A 24302-nucleotide genomic window follows, 5' to 3' on the forward strand; every position below is an offset into this window, starting at 1 on the left:
ATCTGACAGAGTCACTCCATTCATCAGGACCTGAATATCATCGGCCTTTGAATGTGGAAGGAGAAATGTTTGTCTGTTCTGTCTGTGGGGAAAGATTTCAAACATCAGTGTGACTGGAAAAGCACCGAGACACACACACCCAAGTGAGAGCGTTCCAGTGCACTGTCTGTGGAAAAAGCTTTAACCAGTTACACAGCCTAAAAAACATCGCACTGTTCACAGCGGGAAGAAACAGTACACGTGTTCTGTGTGTGAATGAGGCTTCAACCGATCGTCCAACCTGGAGAGACACAAGAACACCCGCACCATGGAGAAACCCTGGAAATGTGGGGACTGTGGGAAGCGATTCAATTACCCATCTGAGCTGAAAAATCATGAATGCAGTCACACGGTGGAGAGGCCATTCACCTGCTCCGCATGTGGGAAGGGATTCACTCACTCATCCATTCTGCAGACACATCAGCGAGTTCATACTGACGAGAGACCATTCAGCTGCACTCACTGTGGGAAGAGGTTCAAGCAGTCAGCCAACCTCATACTAAACCAGCAAATTCACACTGGGGAGAGGTCGTTCACCTGCTTAGTGTGTGGGAAGGGATTCATTCACTGATGTGCCTCAATAATCCCGAGACTCGATGTTAGCGGAACAAAACAAGGCTTTTATTAACTTAGAAGATAACACGCAGTGGAGAGAGGTATCTTCCATCTGGAGCTCTGCAGTACTGGATATGAGGCCAGACTGAGCTGGCTTACATAGAGGCCAGGTATGGGCGGAGCCCTACACACAACACATTCCATACATTCCAATATACAATACAATGGTGAGGAGAAACCTGAAACCAACCACAGTCACAGGCAATACAATGGTGAGGGGAAACCTGAAACCAACCACAGTCACAGGCAGTGATGAATGGAATATTTCATCACATTCACCCCTTCTATAGATTTAGTCTGTTCGGGGGTTTGGTAGTCCTCTGCGACCGACGTGGCTGTTGTGGTGTCGCGGGTGTCGGCTGGGTGTCCCCGGTGGCCTCCTGGGTCTCTGCCGGGGGTGCCGCCAGGGTTGTTGAAGGGGTAGTTGGTGGGGGTGCCGTTGGTCGATGTTCTTCCGGGGGTGATGAAAGAGTAGTGGGTGGGTAAGAGTTGCTGTGGTCGTTGTTGCTGCTATTGCCGTGGTTGTTGTCGTTACCGGTTGGGGCGACGTCTTTTATTGACACGGTGTCCTCCCTTCCGTCGGCGTGCCGGACATACGCGTATTGGGGGTTGGCGTGGAGTAGGTGCACTGGCTCCACGAGAGAGTCCGTCTTATGGCCCCTCACATGCCTTCGCACGAATACCGGACCTGGGGTGGAGAGCCATGATGGCATGGATACGCCTGAGGTGGATTTCCGGGGAAAGCTAAACATTCGTTCATGAGGCGTGGCATTAGTGGCAGTACACAATAGCGACCGTATCGAATGGAGCACATCTGAGAGGACTTCCTGCCAGCGGGAGATAGGGAGGCCCTTGGTCCTTAGAGCTAGAGTGACAGCTTTCCATACTGTCCCGTTCTCTCGCTCCACTTGACCGTTACCCCGGGGGTTGTAGCTGGTGGTACGGCTCGTGGCGATACCCCTGGACAGCATGTACTGGCGTAGCTCTTCACTCATGAAGGACGCCCCCCTATCCGTGCGGATGTAGCTCAGCATACCGAACAGGCAGAACAGGCTGTTGAGGCATTTAATGACCGTGGCGCTGGTCATGTCTGGGCAGGGGAAGGCGAATGGGAACCGGGAGTATTCGTCCACAATGTTCAGGAAGTAAACATTGCGGTCGACGGACGGGAGGGGGCCCTTGAAATCTAAGCTGAGCCGCTCAAAGGGCCATGTAGCTTTGATTAAGTGGGCTCTATCAGGGTGGTAGAACCGAGGCTTGCACTCAGCGCAAGTGCGGCAGTTCCTGGTCAGAGACCGAACTTCCTCAATCGAGTAGGGTAAGTTGCGGGACTTTATGAAGTGGAACAGCTGCATGACCCCTGGGTGGCAGAGGACGTTGTGGAGGGTCTGTAGCCGATCCCCGGTGGCGCTGGCACACATCCCTCGTGAGAGGGCATCTGGGGATTCGTTAAGGGCCCCTGGCTGGTAAATGATGTCATACTCGAAGGTGGAGAGCTCGATCCGCCACCTAAGAATCTTATCGTTTTTGATCTTCCCCCTCTGTTTATTATTGAACATAAACGCTACCGACCGCTGGTCGGTAAGTAGGGTGAAGCGTTTGCCGGCTAGGTAGTGGCGCCAGTGGCGCACTGCCTCCACGATGGCTTGGGCCTCCTTTTCCACGGAGGAGTGTCTGATCTTGGGCCCTTGGAGGGTCCTCGAGAAGAAAGCTACGGGCCGCCCTGCCTGGTTGAGGGTGGCCGCCAAGGCAAAGTCAGACGCATCACTTTCCACTTGAAATGGAGTGTTCTCGTCCACTGCCTGTAGCGTGGCCTGCTCAATATCCTGCTTAATGCTTTTGAAGGTGGCGTGGGCCTCAGCAGAGAGCGGAAAAGAGGATGCTTTCAAGAGGGGGCGGGCTTTGTCGGAGTAGTTGGGGACCCATTGGGAATAATAAGAAAGTAACCCCAGGCACCTTTTCAGGGCTTTGGGAGTGTTGGGCAGGGGCAGCTCCCGTAGGGGGCGCAATCGGTCGGGGTCTGGTCCGATTTCCCCATTCTCCACCACGCTGCCTAGTATGCAGAGGCGCGTGGTGTTGAAAATGCACTTGTCCTCGTTGTAGGTGAGGTTGAGTTTTTGTGCGGTTTTCAGGAACCTCTCGAGGTTCGAGTCGTGATCCTGCTGGTTGTGACCGCAGATGGTGACGTTGTCGAGGTAGGGGAAGGTTGCCTGCAAGTGGTGGTCATCGACCATGCGATCCATCTCCCTCTGGAAGACCGAGACCCCATTCGTCACCCCAAAGGGGACTCTGAGGAATTGGTAGAGGTGTCCGTTCGCCTCGAAGGCGGTGTACGGGCGGTCCTCTGGTCTGATAGGGAGCTGGTGGTACGCTGACTTGAGGTCGATGGTGGAGAACACCCGGTATTGGGCGATTTGGTTCACCATTTCTGATATGCGGGGTAGCGGGTAGGCGTCTAGTTGGGTGTACCTGTTGATCGTTTGGCTATAGTCGATCACCATCCGTTTCTTCTCGCTACCCCTTACCACCACCACTTGGGCGCGCCACGGGCTATTGCTGCATTCAATAATGCGCTCTTTCAGGAGCCTGTCTACCTCGGTCGCGATAAACCGCCTGTCCTCCCAGCTGTACCTCCTGCTTTTGGTCGCTATTGGCCGGCAGTTAGGGGTAAGGTAAGCGAAGGCGGCTTTACCTTCAGGGTAGCCAGGCTGCACACTGTGAGGGGCGGCTGGGACCCACCGTACTTGAGCGTGATGCTTTGGTGGTTGCACTGGAAATCCAGGCCCAAGATCACGCTCGCGCATAGATTCTTCATGATTAATACTTTAAAATTATCGTATACAGTCCCGTTAACGGACAATTGTACCGTGCTGTAACCCAGAATGGTCGATGTCTGGGTTTTATCAGCCATAGAGATGGTACCCCGAGTAGGGACCACCTTTAGGGAGAGTTGTTGTGCCAGTTCAGGGTGGATAAAACTCTCCGTGCTTCCGCTGTCAATTAAACATTTAACCCGGCACCCATTTACCTCGATGTCCACCATTGATTTGGATAGCGGGTGGGGCTGGTCTGGTCCACTGTGACCGATGCCACTGTAGGGCCCTGATCGAGACAAGATAGCGTCCACGCTGTCTGCTCACAAGATGGCGGACCCCACGAGGTCGGGCAAGATGGCGTCCAAGATGGCCGCTCCCACGGCGCACACGCGGCGGTGGCGGGTTTTGGTTTTCCGGCGGGGTTCCCTCTGCACACCTTCCCGAAGTGCCCCTTCTTACCGCACTTAAAGCAGGTGGTGCCTTTCGCCGGGCACAGGTTTCTGGTGTGCTTTGGCTGCCCGCAGAAGTAGCAGTTGGGTCCCCGACGCGTCGCGGCTGTCGTAGGGCTTCTGGGGGGAGAGCGGGGCCCCGACGGTGTCGGGCTGCCGGGCGAGGAAGATGCCTTCCAAGATGGCGGTGCCCTTGGTGCACACGTGGCGGCGTGGACGGCGCAGGCTGAAGAGTAGGCGTCCGAGTTTCTCTGGGCCACATCCAGGGATCGCGCGGTGTCCGCAGCCTGTTTCAGGTCCAATCCCGTTTTTTCCAGCAATCTTTGCCGGATGTAAGTGGAGCTGAGGCCTGTGATGAAGGCATCGTGAACAAGCTCGTCGGTGTACACTGCGGCTTTTACATCTCGGCACTTGCAGTCTTTGCCAAGCATTTTCAGGGTGCCTAGGAACTCCTCCACCGATTCCCCAGGTCGCTGTGCGCGAGTGGCGAGCAGATGCCTAGCATACACCTCATTCGTAGGCTGCTGGTAATGCGCCTTTAAGATGTCGCAGGCGGCCAGGTACGTGTCGGCGTCTTGGATGAGGGGGTAAACCCGGTGGCTTACCCAATTCCGCAGAATTCCGAGTTTCATACTCACAGCGTCCGTAGCGTCTTTGACGGCTGCGGAATTGTCCAGGAAGAATTCCATACACATAAACCAGTGTCCGAAGCGTGCTGATGCGTCCGGAGCATGCTGATCCAAATCCAAACGTTCGGGTTTCAGGAGTTGATCCATTGTGTTGAAAAATAAGTTAATAAAATTGATGTGCCTCAATAATCCCGAGACTCGATGTTAGCGGAACAAAACAAGGCTTTTATTAACTTAGAAGATAACACGCAGTGCAGAGAGGTATCGTCCATCTGGAGCTCTGCAGTACTGGATATGAGGCCAGACTGAGCTGGCTTACATAGAGGCCAGGTATGGGCGGAGCCCTACACACAACACATTCCATACATTCCAATATACAATACAATGGTGAGGAGAAACCTGAAACCAACCAGTCACAGGCAATACAATGGTGAGGGGAAACCTGAAACCAACCACAGTCACAGGCAGTGATGAATGGAATATTTCATCACATTCACTTATCCCACCTGCTGACAAACCAGCGAGTTCACACCGGGGAGAGGCTATGCACCTGCTCTGTGTGTTGAAAGCGATTCACTCATTCATCCGAGCTTGACACACCAGCGAATTCACACTGGGGAGAGGCCGTTCACCTGTTCGGTGTGTGAGAAGGGATTTAATCCATCATTGAACCTGCTGAGACACCAGTGAGTTCACAAGTGACAGCAGGGTTTTAATTCTGCTGTTATTGCTGCTGTTAATCACATCCAGGAGTGAACAGTTGGGGTTTGTTTCTGATTCTTGCCTTTATTAACTGAGGCATAGAATACAAGAGCAGAGAGATTATGCTCGAACTGTATAACACACTAGTTAGGCCACAGCTCCAGTGTACTGCGTGAAGTTCTGGTCACCACATTACAGGAACAATGTGGTTGCACCAGAGAGGGTACAGAGGAGATTTATGAGGATGTTACCAGGACTGGAGAATTTTAGCTGCGAGGAAAGATTGGATAGGCTGGGGCTGTTTTCTTTGGTACAGTTGAGACTGAGGGGAGACCTTATTGAGGTGTATAAAAATGAGGGGCCTAGAATAAGGACATAAGACATAGGAGCAGGAGTAGGTCATTTGGCCCCTCGAGAAAGAGTGGACAGGAAGGACCTATTTCCCTTAGCAGAGGGGTCAACAACAAGGGGGCATAGATTTAAAGTAATTGGTAGGAGGTTTGGAGGGGATTTGAGGGGAAATGTCTTCACCCAGAGGGTGGTGGGGGTCTGGAACTCACTGCCTGAAAGGGTGGTAGAGGCAGAAACCCTCACATTTAAAAAGTGCTTGGATGTGCACTTGAAGTGCCGCAACCTACAGGGCTACGGACCAAGAGTTGGAAAGTGGGATTAGGCTGGAGAGCTCTTTGTCGGCCAGCGCGGACACGATGGGGTGAAATGACGACCTTCCGTGCTGTAACTTTCTATGATTCTGCTGATGTTAATAACCCTATAACTGGGCTGGAGTTTAATATTCTGGATATATGGCTGATTGTATTCTCGGGGCTGCAGTGTCCCTTTAAGAACTGCTATCTGTGATCTTTCCCCTTAATTCAGGGACTCTTATCAGAAATTATTTTACAATAATATTATGAACTTTTACTTCAATCCTAAGTTGGCACAAAATCGACAATTCAGCATCTGAAAGGTTCCACTGATTAACATCTCCAATTAGAAAGTGCTGATTAATCCTCGCTGACAATTCTTACTGACTTGCACATTACACACAGTGGCACCTCCATTATCCACCAGAAAGAAGGGGAATGGGAATTGCTGGAGAATCGAGAGTCCCCAAATGTTGCCCCTCCCGTCTGGTACAGCAATCCCCTCGGCACGGGAATGGAGACAAGTCCAGTTATAGTGACGGGATGAGTTAAAGGTATTTATTCAAGACGGGCGGAAGGTGGGAAGTGGTGTTCCACGGGGATCGGTGCTGGGACCACTGTTGTTCACCATTTACATGAATGATTTGGACTTGGGAATCAGAAGTACAATTTCAAAATTTGCAGATGACACTAAATTGGGGGGTGTAGTTAATACTGAGGAAGACTGCAATAACATCCTTGTAGAATTATTCAGTTGTGTTCAGTAAATAGCAGCATCTTTTAATTTGCTTTGACTGATCACATCACTATATAGTTATGTGAAAAACAAAAATCATTAACAGCTCCCAATTTCAGAATTGTCAGATTCAAACTCAACTTCTTCCAAGTACAATCTAACATTTCAAAAATTGTAATGGATGTAGGCGTGATATTAGGACTGTTGTCTAAAACAATCCAAACACAGCGACACACAGACAGATGGGCAGGTGTAGCTTCACAGCGAATCCTTTCAAGCCTCACTAAAAAGTGGCAGACTGGCAATGGAGTCACTAATGGAGTTGTGATCTTTGTAAATTAAGAAAGGAAATACATGGAAATGTGTCAAAGAGTTGATTAACAGAGTGGGGCATCATCTCCCTTTGATTTCTATTTCTGACACCAGGCAACAGAAAAAGGTCATTACAACACGACATAAACAGACTCTTCAGGTGTGAGACATCAGACTTCAGAACAACACGTCTGCCAGCTCTGGCCACAAACCTCAGTACAGTCAACCTTTCAGCAGCTGCAGCCCGGATTAAATAACTAGTAGTTTAACATGTCTAGTAGAGCGTTTGTATCAATATAGAAGAAATGTATTTGTGACACACACACAATTAATAATTGATTCACAATGTGATTGTGAGGATCGATTATCGCCTCTTGATTCCTTCCGTGCCCACCGGTCGAGGAAGGTATCAAGTGAACCGGTGGACACCGCCTGCTCCCTCTCCAGGGCCACCTGGGCATGGACAAGACCACGGGAGAGGCAGGCAGCCAGAGTGACCCCCCCATGGGCCCCGCCCATCCTGGGCCTACAAATTGCTGTTTTCGCCAGGACCAAGAGCAGGTCCAGGAGATGTTCCGCCGACTTACCCACCCCCCTCCGCACCGGGCGGGCAAAGATTAGGAGCGTGGGGCTAAAGTGTAACCAAGAGTTGAGGAGCAGCCCCTTCAGGTAACTATACAGGGGCTGCAACCTCTCACACTGAAAATATACACGGCCCATGGACTCCTCAAGGCCGCAAAAAACACATCTGGCCTTGGAGTCCGGAAAGGAGCTTAAAAACTGTTGCACACGACAGCTCCCTGCAACAGTCTCCACCCCAGATCCCCAATGGTGCAGGGAAGGACCCCCGCGTAGAGAGCCCTCCACTGGGGAACCTCGCCTCCGCCTGACAGCAAGATGACCCGCCAGTCTGATTGAGATTGGGCAATAAACTAAATTAATAAATGATACAGAAACCCGAGTCCCCGGGTCCTCAGCCCTGGTGTGAAGTACGCTGGCCACCAATTTTCCGTTACTGGCTCGCACCTCAGGCCCCGCCCAGTCTGGTTTAATTACTAAATGTTTTCTAACTCGGGTTCAGGCCTGTCATTCTGAGGGAAACAAGGCCTCAGTTATTGGTGTGTCCCACCCGAGCGGCTGTAATTGGCTTTAATAAACTGGCAGCAAGGTTGTTTTTAAAGGTGGAAAGAGGTGAAAAACGCCACTAGCGATGCCTCAAAATGCATGGACAGAGAAATCCACTTCATCAGCGCCCCTGCCACAGGACTCAATATCCACCCCCTCCACCACTGGTGCACTGTGTCTGCAGTATGTACGGTCTACAAGATGACCACGGTCAGGCCGTGTGGAGTCAAAGGTCAGGCAGCAGAATGGATGGAAAGATCGCAACAAACTTCCCTTAACTCCAACCCTCTGATTTCTGTTTTGTAGCCATCTTTCCATCCATTCTGCTGCCTGGCCCTTCACTCCACACAGCCTGACCTGGGTCATCTTGTCGATCTTACAAACTGTTTATGGATAGCAAGCTGGTTACAAAACAGGTAAGAGAGAGTAGGGGTTAGGAGTAGCTACTCAGACTGGCAAAAGGTGGGAAGTGGTGTTCCACAGGGATCAGTGCTGGGATCACTGTTCACCATTTTCAGAAACAATTTGGACTCGGGAATCAGAAGAACAATTTCAAAATTTGTCGATAACACCAAAGTGGGAGGTAGAGTTAATACTGAGGAAGACAAAATGCAAGAAGACATTAATAAATATCAGAATGGGCGTGTAATTGGCAAACGAATGTCACTATAGATCAGTGTGAGGTGGTGTGTTTTGGTGGGAAGAATAAGGAGGCCACACACTACTTGGACAAGGGGGAGAAATTGGGTTGCTTTGTGCCTCCCGCGATATTCAGTGGGAGGTTAGCGGCGGCGGTAGCGCCCCGCGGCACTGCACCGCTGGCAATGACGTCATCGCCATGCGCAGCACCCCAGCTGCAACCTTGGGTTGCGACCCCTGACCTATCGCTGGACGATATGTCCGACAGGGTCAGGGGTCGTTCCTGCAGCTGCGGCGACGCCACTTACAGGGCAGGTGTCGGGCGGCAATTTTTAATTTTGGCCGACTGCCAGCACCTGCCCCCTTCCCCTTTCTTCTTCGGGGTGTCAGCCGCGATCGCTCAGCCCGGCGCTCTTGATCCGGCACCTCGCTCCCCGGTGGTCCAGCAGGGCCCCGGTATGCGCAGTACTAGGCCCCTTCCCTTTAATCAGGGAGGGAGGTCTGCTATGACACGGTGCTATGTGCCGACGGGCGTGGCGCTGTTACACGAAGCGCCGCGAAATTCACTGGTAGCGCCTCAAGAGGGGAGCGCTTCCAGTAGCACCCCGCCTCCTGCTTGGGGCGCTACCATTGAATTTAATGCGCAGGGGCACTAACTTTTTCGGGGGGCTGAAATTAGCCCCGGCGACGTTAGCGACCCAAAGGGGGTGCCACCGAATTTTCCTCCTAAGAGTCTAAATGGGTTGAAGGAGCAGAGGGATCCCGGGATACAGATACACAAATCACTAAAAGTAGCGACACAGGTTGATAAGGCCATTAAAAGAAAAGCACTGGGGTACATTCCTAAAGGAACCTTCTGTTCCGTGCCTAGGAGTTCTGAACCATGGCAGAGAGCGGCTGGGACACGTTTCTCACACGGGGACTTTGCTGTCAGTGAAGAGAGACGAAAAAGACCATTTGCCCCTCTCAGTGTGGCCCTGAAGGACTGTGTCCAGGCTGAAGTTCTGTTCCCACCGTACGATCCTCCCCCAGGTTGTCCTTTCCGAGCTCCAGCCAGGTGATGCTAAACGCTCAGGTGGGAAGGAAGAAAATCTGCAACAATGTGTTTAACACAAAGCTGATTTATTTGACAACTACCCAGAATATTAAATTCCAGCCCAGTTACAGGAGTTATCAGCAGAAACAAACCCCAACTGTCAGAATGAACATGGTTCAGTCCTGGATGTGATTAACAGCAGCAATAACAGCAGAAATAACAGCAGAATCCTGCAGTCACTTGTGAACTCGCTGGTGTCTCAGCCGGTGGGATGAACGAGTGAATCCCTCCCCACACACGGAGCAAGTGAACGGCCTCTCCCCGGTGTGAACTCGCTGGTGTTTCAGCAGGGTGGATGAACGAGTGAATCCCTTCCCACATACGGAGCAGGTGAACGGCCTCTCCCCAGTGTGAGTGCGCTGGTGTACAGTGAGTTCAGATGATCGCCTGAACCCAGTCCCACAGTGAGAGCATCTGAACGGTCTCTCGTCAGTGTGAACTCGCTGGTGTCTCAGCAGGTTGGATGACTGAGTGAATCCCTTCCCACACATGGAACAGGTGAACGGCCTCTCTCCAGTATGGGTGCGCTGGTGGACAGTGAGGTCAGATGACTGCCTAAACCCAGTCCCGCAGTGAGAGCACCTGAACGGTCTCTCGCCAGTGTGAACACGTTGATGGCATGTCAGTTCCCTGGAACTTTTAAAGCACTTCCCACAGTCTGAGCAGTTAAAAGGTCTCTCATCAGTGTGAGCACGCTGGTGATTCAGCAGGTTGGATGACTCAGTGAATCCCTTCCCACATTCAGAGCAGGTGAACGGCCTCTCCCCAGTGTGAACTCGCTGGTGTCTCAGTAGGTGGGATGAATTAGCGAATCCCTTCCCACACTCAGAGCAAGTGAATGGCCTCTCCCCGGTGTGACTGCGCTTGTGTCTTGATAGGCCAGATGATTGGCTGAAGCCTCGTCCACACACAGAACACGTGTACGGTTTCTCCCCGCTGTGAACGGTGCTTTTTGCTTCCATGTTCAGAGGCCGGTGATATTCCGATACGATGAGTCAAGTGACTCTGTCAGATCTTGGCGTGATGTTTGCTTTGAGCTTACCGTCTGTAAATCCTCCCCTTCTAATACCCTGTAAAATTAATATAAAACAGGGTGCGTGAGAGGGAATCCACAAGAAAACAAAGGCAGGTTGTGAAATTGAGCTCAATGAATCTGGTCATTTGTGGGGCCGGCAGCAGAAAAAAGTGACCATGAAAGCTGCTGGATTGTCGTAAAAATCCAACTGGTTCACTAATGTCCTTCAGGGAAGGGAATCCACCACCTGGTCTGGGCCTACACACGACTCTGGCCTCTATGGGAGGAGAGAGAGAGGGGGGAGGGGTCGAAGGAAAGGAACTTTATACATGAGCAACTTGACCAGAACATTGACAGAACATCCCAAACAGGCAAACTCCACCACCTAGAAGGACAAGGGCAGCTGTTGCATGGGAGCACCATCATCTCCAAGTTCCCCTCCAAGTCACACACCATCCTGACTTAGACATATTCATCGTTACTGGGTCAAAATCCTGGAACTCCTTATCTAACAACATTGTGGGAGTACCTTCACCACACGGACTGCAGGAGTTCAAGAAGGCGACTCACCACCCCCTTCTCAACGGGCAACTGGGGATTGGCAATATTTGCTGCTCTTGCGAGCGGCGCCCACATCCCAAGAATGAATTAAAGCAAATCTGTAGATGTAAACTGGATTAAAAGCCTGTACAGAAATACTTGTTCCTAAAACAATACTCTTTTACATTGTAGGGACAGTGTCTGTTTAACAACCTAGTCTCCCCTGACAGTCTCACATTGGAAATTGTTGGGTCCTCCTGGGCTCAGAAGTACCGGGGGTTAAACCCAGCAGCTCCTCCTCCATCTCCACTCCAGCTCAAACTGAAGCAACAAAAAGACCTACACAGGCGGCCAGGGACCTACCTTCCGTCAGCCTGCAATAAAACTCTTCCCAACAGCCGCTCACTAATGGCGGCCGCAGCACCCACAATTCCCCACGCCCCAGAAACCGCTCCATCCAACGCGCTGATTTCCCCGCTGAGAGTGCGCATGCTCCCCGGGGCCGAGGGCCATTCTGGGAGCCTGGCTCCTGTCCTTTGTCCCGAGTCGGAGTCGCTGTAACCGGCTGAAGAAACCGGGAAGTGGCGGCTCGGATGGGGGAGGCGCTGCTTCCTGGAGCCGGTGCCCTGGCTGCACGTCCGCCAGGCCCGGCCGCTCTGATTCTGATTGAGGTTTTTGATGAGGTAACAGAGAGAGTTGATGAGGGCAATGCGGTTAACATGGTGTACATGGATTTCCAAAAGGCGTTCGACAAGTGCCACATAAGAGGCTTGCCAGCAAAGTTGAAGCCCTTGGAATAAAAGGGACAGTGGCAGCATGGATACAAAATTGGCAAAGTGACAGAAAACAGAGAGTAGTGGTGAACGGTTGTTTTTCGGACTGGAGGAAGGTACACAGTGGTGTTCCCCAGGGGTCGGTACTAGGATCACTGCTTTTCTTGATATATATTAATGACTTAGACTTGGGTGCACAGGACACAGTTTCAACATTTGCAGATGACACAAAACTTGGAAGTATAGTGAACAGTGAGGAGGATAGTGATAGACTTCAAGAGGACATAGACAGGCTGGTGGAATGGGCGGACACGTGGCAGATAAACTTTAACGCAGAAAAGTGCGAAGTGATACATTTTGGTAGGAAGAACGAGGAGAGGTAATATAAACTAAAGGGTACAATCCTAAAGTGGGTGCATGAACAGAGAGACCTGGGGGTATGTGTGCACAAATCATTGAAGGTGGCAGGGCAGGTTGAGAAAGCGGTTAAAAAAGCATACGGGATCCTGGGCTTTATAAATAGAGGCATAGAGTCCAAAAGCAAGGAAGTTATGATGAACCTTTATAAAACACTGGTTCGGCCTCAACTGGAGTATTGTGTCCAATTCTGGGCACCACACTTTATGAAGGATGTGAAGGCCTTAGAGAGGGTGCAGAAAAGATTGACAAGAATGGTTCCAGGGATAAGAGATGAGGGACTTCAGTTACGTGGATAGACTGGAGAAGCTGGGGTGGTTCTCCTTAGAGCAGAGAAGGTTGAGAGGAGATTTGATGGAGGTGTTCAAAATCATGAGGGCTCTGGACAGAGTAGATAGAGAGAAACTGTTCCCATTGGCGGAAGGGTCGAGAACCAGAAGACACAGATTTAAGGGGATTGGCAGAAGAACCAAAGGCGACATGAGGAAAAGCTTTTTTATGCAGCGAGTGGTTAGGATCTGGAATGCACTGCCTGAAAGGGTGGTGGAGGCAGATTCAATCACGGCTTTCAAAAGGGAATTGGATAAGTGCCTGAAGTAAAGAAATTTGCAGGGTTACGGGGAAAGGGTGGGGAGTGGGACTAGCTGAAGTGATCTTGCAGAGAGCCGGCACGGGCTCGACGGGCCGAATGGCCTCCTTCTGTGCTGTGACCATTCTATGATTCTATAAAATATAAGAAAGTTTGTTCCACAGAAGCACGAGGTTTATTTGCTTTTATTCATGAATTTAAAAAGTCTCTATTAAAACCTGAGCCAGTGTGTTGTGAGACAAAGAGCCTTGTGTCCAATAAGGGGAATAAAGGCCCACAGCCTCCCCTGGCCCCGGGCCCCGAACAAGGGACTGGAGAAACTCGCTGCCCTGCGGATCAGAAAATCAGCCGGCGCTAGTCCCACCCCTCGGGCTCCCCGATTGGTTGGAGGACCCGCCGCCGGCTCTCTCCTCCAGCCCCGCCCCGCTCGCTCCCTATTGGTCGGAAGCTCCCGTCAATCAGGCCGTGGGCCCGGGTCACGTGTCCCCGAGGAGATCACGTGCTCCGTCCAACTGACGCCGCTCGGTCCGGGGCCTCGCGGACTCTCAGGTTTTTCTATTTCTCTTTATTCTCTCCCGATCCACCCCTCCCCCCACCCCGCGCGATTCTCCACCCAATCGGAGCGGAGAAAACTCACTTTGCGTCACCGATCGCGACTCTGTAACCGACACCAAGGCCTTTTCCCGGAATGCCCCACGCCGACTCCGTCCGACAGGATCCGAGTGCGCAGGCGCAGCTCGGAGTGGGGGAGGGGGTTGGTGTCCTCTGGGCATGCGCGGTTATTATCCTTGGCGACCGGGAGGGGTCGCTGTGTCGGACTCAGCCCAAACCGCCGTCCCGTGTGTGCATGCGCGGACTCTCGCTGTCCCCAGTAGGAGCAGGAGTGGCCATTCGGCCCCTCGAGCCTGCTCCACCATTCAATGAGATCGCGGCTGATCATCGCCCTCAACTCCATTCCCCATATCCCTTGATTCCCCCAGAGTCCAAAAATCTATCTCAGCCTTGAATATACCCAATGACTGAGCCTCCACAGCCCTCCGGGGTAGAGAATTCCAAAGATTCACCACCCTCTGTGTGAAGAAATTTCTCCTCATCTCAGTCCTGAATGGCCGACCCTTTATCCTGAGGCTGTGGCCCCTGGTTCTAGACTCCCCAGCCAAGGGAAACATTCTCCCAGCATCCACCCTATCAAGCCCTGTAATAATTGTGTATGCTTCAATGAGATCTTCTCTCATTCTTCTGAATTCAAGAGAATACAGGCCTAGTTTACTCAATCTCTTCTCATACGACAGTCCCGCCATCCCAGGAATCAATCTCGTGAACCTTTGTTGCACTCCCTCTATGGCAAGTATATCCTTCCTTAGGTAAGGAGACCGAAATTGTACACAGTACTCCAGGTGTGGTCTCACCAAGGCCCTATAGAATTGGAGTAAGACGTCTTTACTTCTGTACTCAAATCCTCTTGTAATGTCAATCAACCATCAGCTAGAAGAGGTCGCTGGTGAGACCAGTGAAGAAAGAAAGACTTGCATTTATATAGCGCCTTTCACCACTACCGGACATCCCAAAGTGTTTTACAGACAATGAAGTACTTTTGAAGTGCAGTCACTGTTGTAATGTAAGAAACACGGCAGTCAATTAGCGCACAGCAAGCTCCCACAAACAGCAATGTGATAATGACTAGATAGTCTATCTTTTTATGTTGATTGAGAGATAAACATTGGCTAGGAGACTGGGGATAGCTGCCCTGCTCTTTCCCACATTACAACAGTGACTACTTCATTGTAGCACTTCATTGGCTGTAAAACACTTCAAGACATCTGGTGGTCATGAAAGCACTGTATAAATGCAAGTCTTCCTTTCTTGAAATAATGCCATGGGATCTTTTACATCCACCTGAGAGAGCAGACAGGGCCTCAGTTTAACGTCTCATCCGAAAGACGGCACCTCCGGCAGTGCCGCACTCCCTCAGTGCTGCACTGGAGTGTCAGCCTAATTTTTGTGCTCAAGTCTCTGGAGTGGGACTTGAACCCACAACTTTCTGACTCAGAGGCGAGAGTGCTACCCACTGAGTCACAGCTGACACTAAAGAACAAGCAGTTCTGACGAAAGGTCATCGACCTGAAACGTTAACTCTGCTTCTCTCTCCACAGGTGCTGCCTGACCTGCTGAGTGTTTCCAGCATTTTCTGTTTTTATTAAAGAAACGAGGGAGTGATTGCTGACAGAATGTTGGGTCGTCCTGCGCATGCGCACCTCCCTGGCGGCTGAGGCGAAACACCAACTCGCCCCCACCTGAGCCACGCACACGTACCAGATGTTGCGGCTTCGCATGCATGACCGATGTTCCAACCGCAGGGTTTTGTGCGCTGAGCATGCGCGTTGTGGACCGATCGGGACGGGCAATTGTGGAGCAGGAGGGAGAGCGCGGGGGCCATGAGCACATGCGCGGGACTCAGTCAACAGAGCGCTTTCTGGAGCGTGGGGGCTTGTGGGTATTGCAGCCGCCATTACTGCTGATCCTTTCAACCAACCTGTGCAGCAGCTGGAGCCTGAAAATCAGCTTCACTGCCCCTGGGTTCGGAAAGGGGAAAATTAAACAACAGTTTGCCTCTGATCCTTTTCTGATCTCATTTTACAAGGTTATAGAAGTGGAGCAGTTACAGACGGGAAGCTCAGACCAAACGTCATGTCAAGACCTGACAGAGTCGCTCGATTCATCAGGACCTGAATATCATCGGCCTTTGCACATGGAAGGAGAAAGCAGTGATCGCAGCGATGACAAACCGCATAAGTGTTCAATGTGTGGACGCCGATTGCTTGACCTGGTGAGACACGTGCACCATCACACCGGGGAGAAACTGGGTAAAGGTGGGGACGGCGGGAAGGGATTCAGTTCCCCGTCTGCATTGGAAGTTCAATAGCGCAGTTGCACTAGGGGCAGTCCATTCACCTGCTCCGTGTGTGGAAAGGGAATTGTTTGTTCATCCCACCTGCAAACACACCAGCTAGTTCACACTGGGGAGAGACCATTTCAGTGTTCTGACTGTGGGAAGAGCTTTAAAAGCCCCCAGGATCTGAAGGGACACCAGCGAGTTCACACTGATGAGGGACCATTTGAATGTTCTGACTGTGGGAAGAGCTTTAAAAGCCCCCAGGATCTGAAGGGACACCAGCGAGTTCACACCGATGAGAGACCATTTCAGTGTCCTAACTGTGGGAAGAGCTTTAAAAGCCCCGGGGAACTGAAGCAACACCAGCGAGCTCACACTGATGAGAGGCCGTTTAACTGTCCTGACTGTGGTAAGAGCTTTAAATGTTCCGGGGGGTTGAAGAGACACCAATAGCTACACACTGGGGAGAGGCAGTTCATCTGCTCTGAGTATGAGAAGGGATTCACTGAGTCATCCCACCTGCTGGTACATCAGCGAGTTCACACTGGGGAGAGACCGTTCACCTGCTCCGTGTGTGGGAAGGGATTCGCTCGGTCCTCCAGCCTGCTGGTACACCAGCGAGTTCACACTGACGAGAGACCCTTTAAATGTTCTGACTGTGGGAAGAGCTTTAAAAGCTCCGGGGAGCTGAAGGGACACCAGCGAGTTCACACTGGGGAGAGACTGTTTAAAAGTTCTGAGTGTGGGAAGAGCTTTAAAAGCCCCTGGGAACTGAAGGAACACCAGCGAGTTCACACTGTGGAGAGGCCGTTCACCTGCTCCGTGTGTGGGAAGGGATTCACTCAGTCATCCCACCTCCTGTCACACCAGCTTGTACACACTGACGAGAGACCCTTTTAATGTTCTGACTGTGGGAAGAGCTTTAATAGCTCTAACATCCTTAAGGGACACCAGCGTGTTCACACTGATCATAGAATCTAACAGCACAGAAGGTGGTGATTCGGCCCATCGTGTCTGTGCTGGCTCTTTGAAAGAGCTGTCCAATTTAGTCCCAAACCCCAGCTTTATCCCCAGAACTCTGCAAACTAGTCCTCTTCAAGGACATGTCCAATTACTGTTTGAAAGTTCCTGTGGAACCTGATTGCAGCATCCTTTCAGATGGTGCGTTCCAGATCTGAACAACCCTCTGTGTGAAAACAATTCTCTTCATTTCCCTCTAGTTCTTTTAGCAACTATTTTAAATCTGTGACCTTTGGTTACCGACCCACTTGCCAGAGTGAACAGTTTCTCCCTACTTGCTCGATCAAAACCCCTCATCATTTTGAACACCTCTATTAGGTCTCCTCTTAACCTTCTCTGCTCTAAGAGGAACAATCCCAGCTTCTCCAATCTCTCCACACAACTGAAGTCCCTCATCCCTGGTAGCATCCTGGTCAACCTCCTCTGCACCCCCTCCAAGGCCTTGACATCCTTCCTAAAGTGTGGTGCCCAGAACTGTACACAAGACTCCAGCTAAGGCCAAAACCCTGCAGCTGTACAAACCCCTGGTTAGACCACATCTGGAGTACTGTGAGCAGTTCTGGGCACCACACCTTAGGAAGGATATATTGGCCTTGGAGGGAGTGCAGTGTAGGTTTACCAGAATGATACCCGGACTTCAAGGGTTAAGTTACGGGGAGAGATTACACAAATTAGGGTTGTATTCCCTGGAATTTAGAAGGTTAAGGTGTGATCTGATCGAAGTTTTCAGGATATTAAGGGGAACAGATAGGGTAGATAGAGAGAAACTATTTCCGCTGGTTGGGGATTCTAGGACTGGGGACATAGTCTAAAAATTAGAGCCAGACCTTTCAGGAGTGAAATTAGGAAACACTTCTACACACAAAGGGTGGTAGAAGTTTGGAACTCTCTTCCACAAACGGCAATTGATGCGAGATCAATTGTTAATTTTAAATCTGAGATTGATAGGTTTTTGTTAACCAAAGGTATTAAGGGATATGGGCCAAAGGCGGGTGTATGGAGTTAGATCACAGATCAGCCATGATCTCATTGAATGGCGGAACAGGCTCGAGGGGCTGAATGGCCTCCTCCTGTCCTATGTTCCTAACTAGTGATTTGTAAAGGTTTAGTGTAACTTCCTTGTTTTTGTAGTCAATGGCCCTATTTACAAAGCCAAGTATCCCATATGCTTTCTGAACCGCCTCACCAACTTGCCGCAGCAGTTTCAAAGATTTGTGAATATGGACCCCCAGGTCCCTCTGCTCTTGCACCCCCTCAAAATAGTCCCACTTAGATTATACGGCCTCTCCCTGTTGTTTCTCCCAAAGTGCATCACTTCACACTTATCCTCATTTAATTTCATCTGCCTTGTGTCTGCTCATTTCACAGTCTGTCTCTGTCCTCCTGAAGTCTGCTACTACTATGCTCACTATTTACAACGTTGCCAAGTTTTGTATCATCCGTTGTACACCTATACCCAAGTCCAGGTCAGTTATATATAACAAGAAAAGCAGTGGTCCTAATCCTGATCCCTGGGGAAACCCACTGCATACTTCCCTCCAGTCAGAAAAACATCCCTCAGCACTGCTCACTGCCTCCTCTCCCTTAGCCAATTATACCCAAATTACCATCAGCCCTTTAATTCCCTGTGCTTCTATTTTACAAGTAAGTCTCTTATGTGGTACTTTATCAAATGCCTTTTGAAAGTCCATATATACATTTACTGCACTACCTTCATCAACCCTCTGTTACTTCATCAGAGAACTCAGTCAGTTTAGTCAGACAGGGTTTACCTTTAACAAATCCATACTGGCTGCCCCTTATTAACCCATGCTTCTCCAAGTGAGAATTAATTTTGTCCTTGACAATGGTCTCTAGTCGTTCACCCATCACTGACATTAGACTGATTGGCCTGTAGTTACCAGGTTTATCCCTCTCCCCTTTTTTAAACAGGGTGTAACATTTGTAATCCTCCAGTCCTCTGGCACCACTCCCATATATCTGAGGGAGATTGAAAGATTGTGGTCAGAGCTTCTGCTATCTCCACCCTAGCTTCGCTCAGCAATCTGGGATGCATCGCATCTGGACTGGGTGACTTGTTAACTTTGAGTGATGACAACCTATTTAGCACCTCCTTTCTATCCATTTTTATCCAATTTCTCTACTCTCCCCTCCTCTACTGCGACATTAACTTCATCCTCTTCTTTTGTGAAGACAGATGCTAAGTACTCATTCAGTACCTCAGCCACGCCCTCTGCCTCCGTATGATGAGCTCCTATTTGGTCCCTAATCGGCCCCACCATTCCTTTAACTATCCTTTTACTTTTCATATGTTTATAGAAGATTTTTATGTTCTCTTTTATGTTACCCGCTAATCTTTTTTCATATTGTCTCTTTGCCCTTCTTATATCCTGTTTCATTTTCCCCCGCACTCTCTGTATTCTGCCTGGTTTTTGACTGTATTCTGTACCTGACATTTGTTGTAAACCTCCTTTTTCTGTTTTATTCTAACCTCGATATCCTTTCTCATCCAGGGAGCTCTAGCTTTGGATGCTCCATCTTTCCTCCTTATGGGAATATGCTTGGTTTGTACCTGAACTATCTCAGCCTTGAAGGCCTGCCATTGGTCATTCACTGTTTTCCTGGACAATCTTTGTTTCCAGTCCACCTGTGCTCGATCCCTTCTCAAATCACTGAAATTGGCTCTCTTTCAGCTGGGTATTTTCACCGTTGATTTTTCTTTGTCCCTTTCCTTAACTACTTTAAACCTAATGATATTGTGATCACTGTTTACCAGATCCCTCCTGCCCCCGAACCGATGAGACTCTTTAAATGTTCTGACTGTGCAAAGAGGTTTCAGAGGTCATCCAACCTGCTGAGTCACCAGCGAGTTCACACAAATCTTCAAAGAAAGGAAGATGTTTTAGAAAGGCTGGTGGCACTAAAAGTTCGCAGCCATCTCAGAGTAGTGTCCCTTTAATTACAATCTCACAGAACAAGAAGAATCACTGTCCCTTTAACTACCACAAATCCGTGTGGAGGAGAGGGGGAGATACAGTCTGTCCCAGTAACTGTCGCACGACAGAATTAGCGACCCTCCCCCACTCCCTGCTTTTCCTCAAGTGTCTCATTCTTAAAAATCTCATCCTTGTTTCCAAATCCCTCTGTGGCCTCGCCCCTCCCTATCTCTGTAATCTCTTCCAGCCCCTACAACCTTCCAAGATATCTGCGCTCCTCTAATTCCAGCCTCTTGAGCATCCCCGATTTTAATCACTCCACCATTGGCGGCCGTGCCTTCAGTTGCCTGGGCCCTAAGCTCTGGAATTCCTTCCCTAAACCTCTCCATCTCTCTACCTCTCCTTCTTTAAGATGCTCCTTAAAACCTACCTCTTTGACCAAGCTTTTGGTCATCTGCCCGAATATCTCCTGATGTGGCTCGGTGTCAAATTTTGTTTTATAACGATCCTGTGAAGAGCTTTGGGACGTTTTACTACATTAAAGGCGCTTTATAAATACAAGTGGTTGTTGTTGTTTCCTGAAACTAATAATAAATTCCCCAGAGGGACAGAAACTTGTACTTTTACTCCTAAATATTAAAAAGTTTATTCTTCAGAAGCACGGGGTTTATCTGCCTTTATTCATGAATTTAAAAAGTCTGTATTAAAACCTAAGCCAGTGTGTTGTGAGACAAAGAGCCTTGTGTCCAATGAGGGGAATAAAGGCCCACAGCCTCCCCTGGCCCCGGGCCCTGAACAAGGGACTGGAGAAACTCGCTGCCCTGCGGATCAGACAATCAGCCGGCGCTAGTCCCGCCCCTCAGGCTCCCCGATTGGTTGGAGGACCCGCCGCCGGCTCGCTCCTCCAGCCCCACCCCGCTCGCTCCCTATTGGTCGGAAGCTCCCGTCAATCAGGCCGTGGGTCCGGGTCACGTGCCCCTCGCCGACTTTACAAAAAAAGCCTCGCGCGGTCGCCGGGCGGAGCTGCAGGTCGGCGGGAGCGGGAGATTAATAAACTGTGGGTAGGCTGCGCCGCAGGGTTTATAAAGTTGGAGAATGGCCTCAGGCCCGAATGAGCTCCAGCGGCCCAGTCTGTGTTCCGCCGGACGGCAGCGGTGAGGCTTTTTTGCGGTGACAGGCCCGGGTTACACGCCGCCATCTTGGTGGAGGAAGGACAGACCGGTTCTACCTGCAGCACGGCGCATGCACGGCCATCTTCGTACAGGAACAGAGAGTGGGCGGGGCTTCAGGGTCCCAGTGACCGGAGAGACAATCATTGACTCATTGATTTTATTCTCACTCTGCCCACAGCGAGTGGAGAACTGAACCCAACCAGAGCAGAGGGAGGGGGAAAACTGGGAGTGGAGGAAAGAAATGTTGGAGATGGCGCGATGGGTTTGGATTTCAGCACAGGGAGGAGGGAGTGTGTGGGACAGGGATTTACAACTTTGGGGGAACAAGAGAGGAAAGAATGTTGCATAGAAACTAGAATTGTTCTGGATTTCTATCCTGTATTTACACTGATGACTTTTGTAAACTCCTTTTACAGGGTATTAGAAGGGGAGGATTTAAAGACGGGAAACTCAAACCAAACATAGAAACATAGAAGATTCGAGCAGGAGTAGGCCATTCGGCCCCTCGAGCCTGCTCCGCCATTCAATGAGATCATAGCTGATCATCCAAATTCAGTACCCTGTCCCTGCCTTCTCTCCATATCCCTTGATCCCTTTAGCCTTAAGAAATATATCTAACTCCTTCTTGAATATATTTAATGAATTGGCCTCTACTGCCTTCTGTGGTAGAGAATTCCACAGGTTCACCACTCTCTGGGTGAAGAAATTCCTCCTCATCTCTGTCCTAAATGGCTTACCCCTTATCCTTAGACTGTGACCCCTGGTTCTGGACTCCCCGACCATCAGGAACATCCTTCCTGCATCTCGTCTGTCTAGTCCTGTCAGAATTTTATAGGTTTCAATGAGATCCCCCCTCATTCTTCTAGTCCAGCGAGTACAAGCCCAATCTCTCCTCATACGTCATTCCTGCCATCCCAGGTATCAGCCTGGTGAATCTTCGCTGCACTCCCTCCATGGCAAGGACATCCTTCCTCAGATAAGGCGACCAAAACTGCACACAATACTCCAGATGTGGTCTCACCAAGGCCCTGTACAACTGCAGCAGGACATCCTTGTTCCTGTACTCAAACCCTCTCGCTACGAAGGCCAACATACCATTTGCCTTCTTAACCGCCTGCTGCACCTGCATGCTTACCTTCAGCGACTGGTGCACAAGGACACCCAGGTCTCATTGCACTTCCCCTTCTCCCAATCTATTGCCATTCAGATAATAATTTGCCTTCCTGTTTTTGACACCAAAGTGGATAACCTCGCATTTATCCACATTATATTGCATCTGCAATGCTTCTGCCCAATCACCCAACCTGTCCAAATCATCCTGGAGTTTCTCAGCATCCTCCTCACAGCACACACGCCCAACCAGCTTTGTGTCGTCTGCAAACTTGGAGATATTACATCTAGTTCCCTTGTCTAGATCATTAATATATATTGTGAAGACAGAACCAAAGTATGTATTTAATTGGTCTGCCATTTCTTTGTTCCCCATTATAAATGCCCCTGATTCTGACTGCAAGGGACCTAGGCTTGACTTCACCAATCTTTTTCTATTCACATATCTGTAATTTGGTTATATTTGTCTCTTCAAAGAAACAACTCAACTGATTTCCCTTTCCTTGATTGCATGCAACTCAGTATTTCAGTTAGCAATGGTTTATCAAATACAGAAAATAAAATGTTGATAATATATGCCCGCTCCCCGGGGTTCTTAACCCGCTCCCTGAGCTCGGGGTGTGAGCGTCCCGCGTCCCCCCGGGGTTCATGAACCCTCTCCCTGAGCTCGGGGTGTGAGCGTCCCGCGTCCCCCCGGGGTTCATGAACCCGCTCCCTGAGCTCGGGGTGTGAGCGGCCCGCGTCCCCCCGGGGTTCATGAACCCGCTCCCTGAGCTCGGGGTGTGAGCGGCCCGCGTCCCCCCGGGGTTCATGAACCCGCTCCCTGAGCTCGGGGTGTGAGCGGCCCGCGTCCCCCCGGGGTTCATGAACCCGCTCCCTGAGCTCGGGGTGTGAGCGGCCCGCGTCCCCCCGGGGTTCATGAGCCCGCTCCCTGAGCTCGGGGTGTGAGCGGCCCGCGTCCCCCCGGGGTTCATGAACCCGCTCCCTGAGCTCGGGGTGTGAGCGGCCCGCGTCCCCCCGGGGTTCATGAACCCGCTCCCTGAGCTCGGGGTGTGAGCGGCCCGCGTCCCCCCGGGATTCATGAACCCGCTCCCTGAGCTCGGGGTGTGAGCGGCCCGCGTCCCCCCGGAGTTCATGAGCCTGCTCCCTGAGCTCGGGGTGTGAGCGGTCCGCGTCCCCCCGGGGTTCATGAACCCGCTCCCTGAGCTCGGGGTGTGAGCGGCCCGCGTCCCCCCGGGATTCATGAACCCGCTCCCTGAGCTCGGGGTGTGAGCGGCCCGCGTCCCCCCGGGGTTCATGAACCCGCTCCCTGAGCTCGGGGTGTGAGCGGCCCACGTCCCCCCGGGGTTCATGAACCCGCTCCCTGAGCTCGGGGTGTGAGCGGCCCCCGTCCCCCCGGGGTTCATGAACCCGCTCCCTGAGCTCGGGGTGTGAGCGGCCCGCGTCCCCCCGGGGTTCATGAACCCGCTCCCTGAGCTCGGGGTGTGAGCGGCCCGCGTCCCCCCGGGGTTCATGAACCCGCTCCCTGAGCTCGGGGTGTGAGCGGTCCGCGTCCCCCCGGGGTTCATGAACCCGCTCCCTGAGCTCGGGGTGTGAGCGGCCCGCGTCCCCCCGGGGTTCATGAACCCGCTCCCTGAGCTCGGGGTGTGAGCGGCCCGCGGCCCGCGTCCCCCCGGGGTTCATGAACCCGCTCCCTGAGCTCGGGGTGTGAGCGGCCCGCGTCCCCCGGGGTTCATGAACCCGCTCCCTGAGCTCTCACCTGATGGTTCAGCGGCTGCTGCCAAACTCTGCGCATGCTCAGCTCACACTGCCCGGGTGATTGACGGGAGCTCCGGACCAATAGGAAGAGCGGGGCGGGGTTGCAGGACCGAGCGGGCGGCGGGGCTTCCAACCAATCGGAGTGTGAGGGGCGGGGCTTTATCTTTCAACCTGTACAACAGAAGGTGAACTGAGTATGCGCGGGAGAGGCTGATTGTTGGGCACTGTGAGCTGAGCATGCGCGGGTGGCGAGGCTGCAGCAGGTCAGAGGGAGGCG

At 51.4% G+C, this 24302-nt stretch overlaps 2 protein-coding genes across 4 annotated transcripts in view; one reads left to right on the plus strand and one right to left on the minus strand.

Annotated features, from left to right (window-relative positions):
* Positions 1–244: 244 nt before the first annotated feature.
* LOC147118978 (uncharacterized) overlaps positions 245–24302 on the plus strand; it is a 68415-nt gene continuing 44357 nt past the window's right edge. Inside the window, exons 1-4 of one of the 2 annotated variants that reach the window (XM_085984720.1) lie at positions 245–466; positions 16483–16754; positions 16836–16902; positions 17756–17757. In XM_085984720.1, coding sequence (XP_085840846.1) covers positions 308–466; positions 16483–16754; positions 16836–16902; positions 17756–17757 — 500 coding nt within the window. In that variant the 5' untranslated portion in view covers positions 245–307. The remainder of the gene's footprint in view (positions 467–16482; positions 16755–16835; positions 16903–17755; positions 17758–24302) is intronic. The other variant, XM_085984718.1, reaches the window with a different exon arrangement.
* Positions 9818–24302, minus strand: part of LOC147118979 (uncharacterized) — an 89026-nt gene continuing 74541 nt past the window's right edge. Inside the window, exons 1-2 of one of the 2 annotated variants that reach the window (XM_085984724.1) lie at positions 24027–24092; positions 9818–10872 (exon numbers count right to left, since the gene is read on the minus strand). In XM_085984724.1, the coding sequence (XP_085840850.1) occupies positions 9979–10764 (786 nt within the window). In that variant the 5' untranslated portion in view covers positions 10765–10872; positions 24027–24092 and the 3' untranslated portion in view covers positions 9818–9978. Of the gene's footprint in view, positions 10873–24026; positions 24093–24302 lie in introns of those variants that run through there. The other variant, XM_085984725.1, reaches the window with a different exon arrangement.

The sequence above is a fragment of the Somniosus microcephalus genome, chromosome 4 (assembly GCF_052327205.1).
Source record: "Somniosus microcephalus isolate GS21.2 chromosome 4, FLI_Smic_1.0, whole genome shotgun sequence".
Classification (NCBI taxonomy): domain Eukaryota; kingdom Metazoa; phylum Chordata; class Chondrichthyes; order Squaliformes; family Somniosidae; genus Somniosus; species Somniosus microcephalus.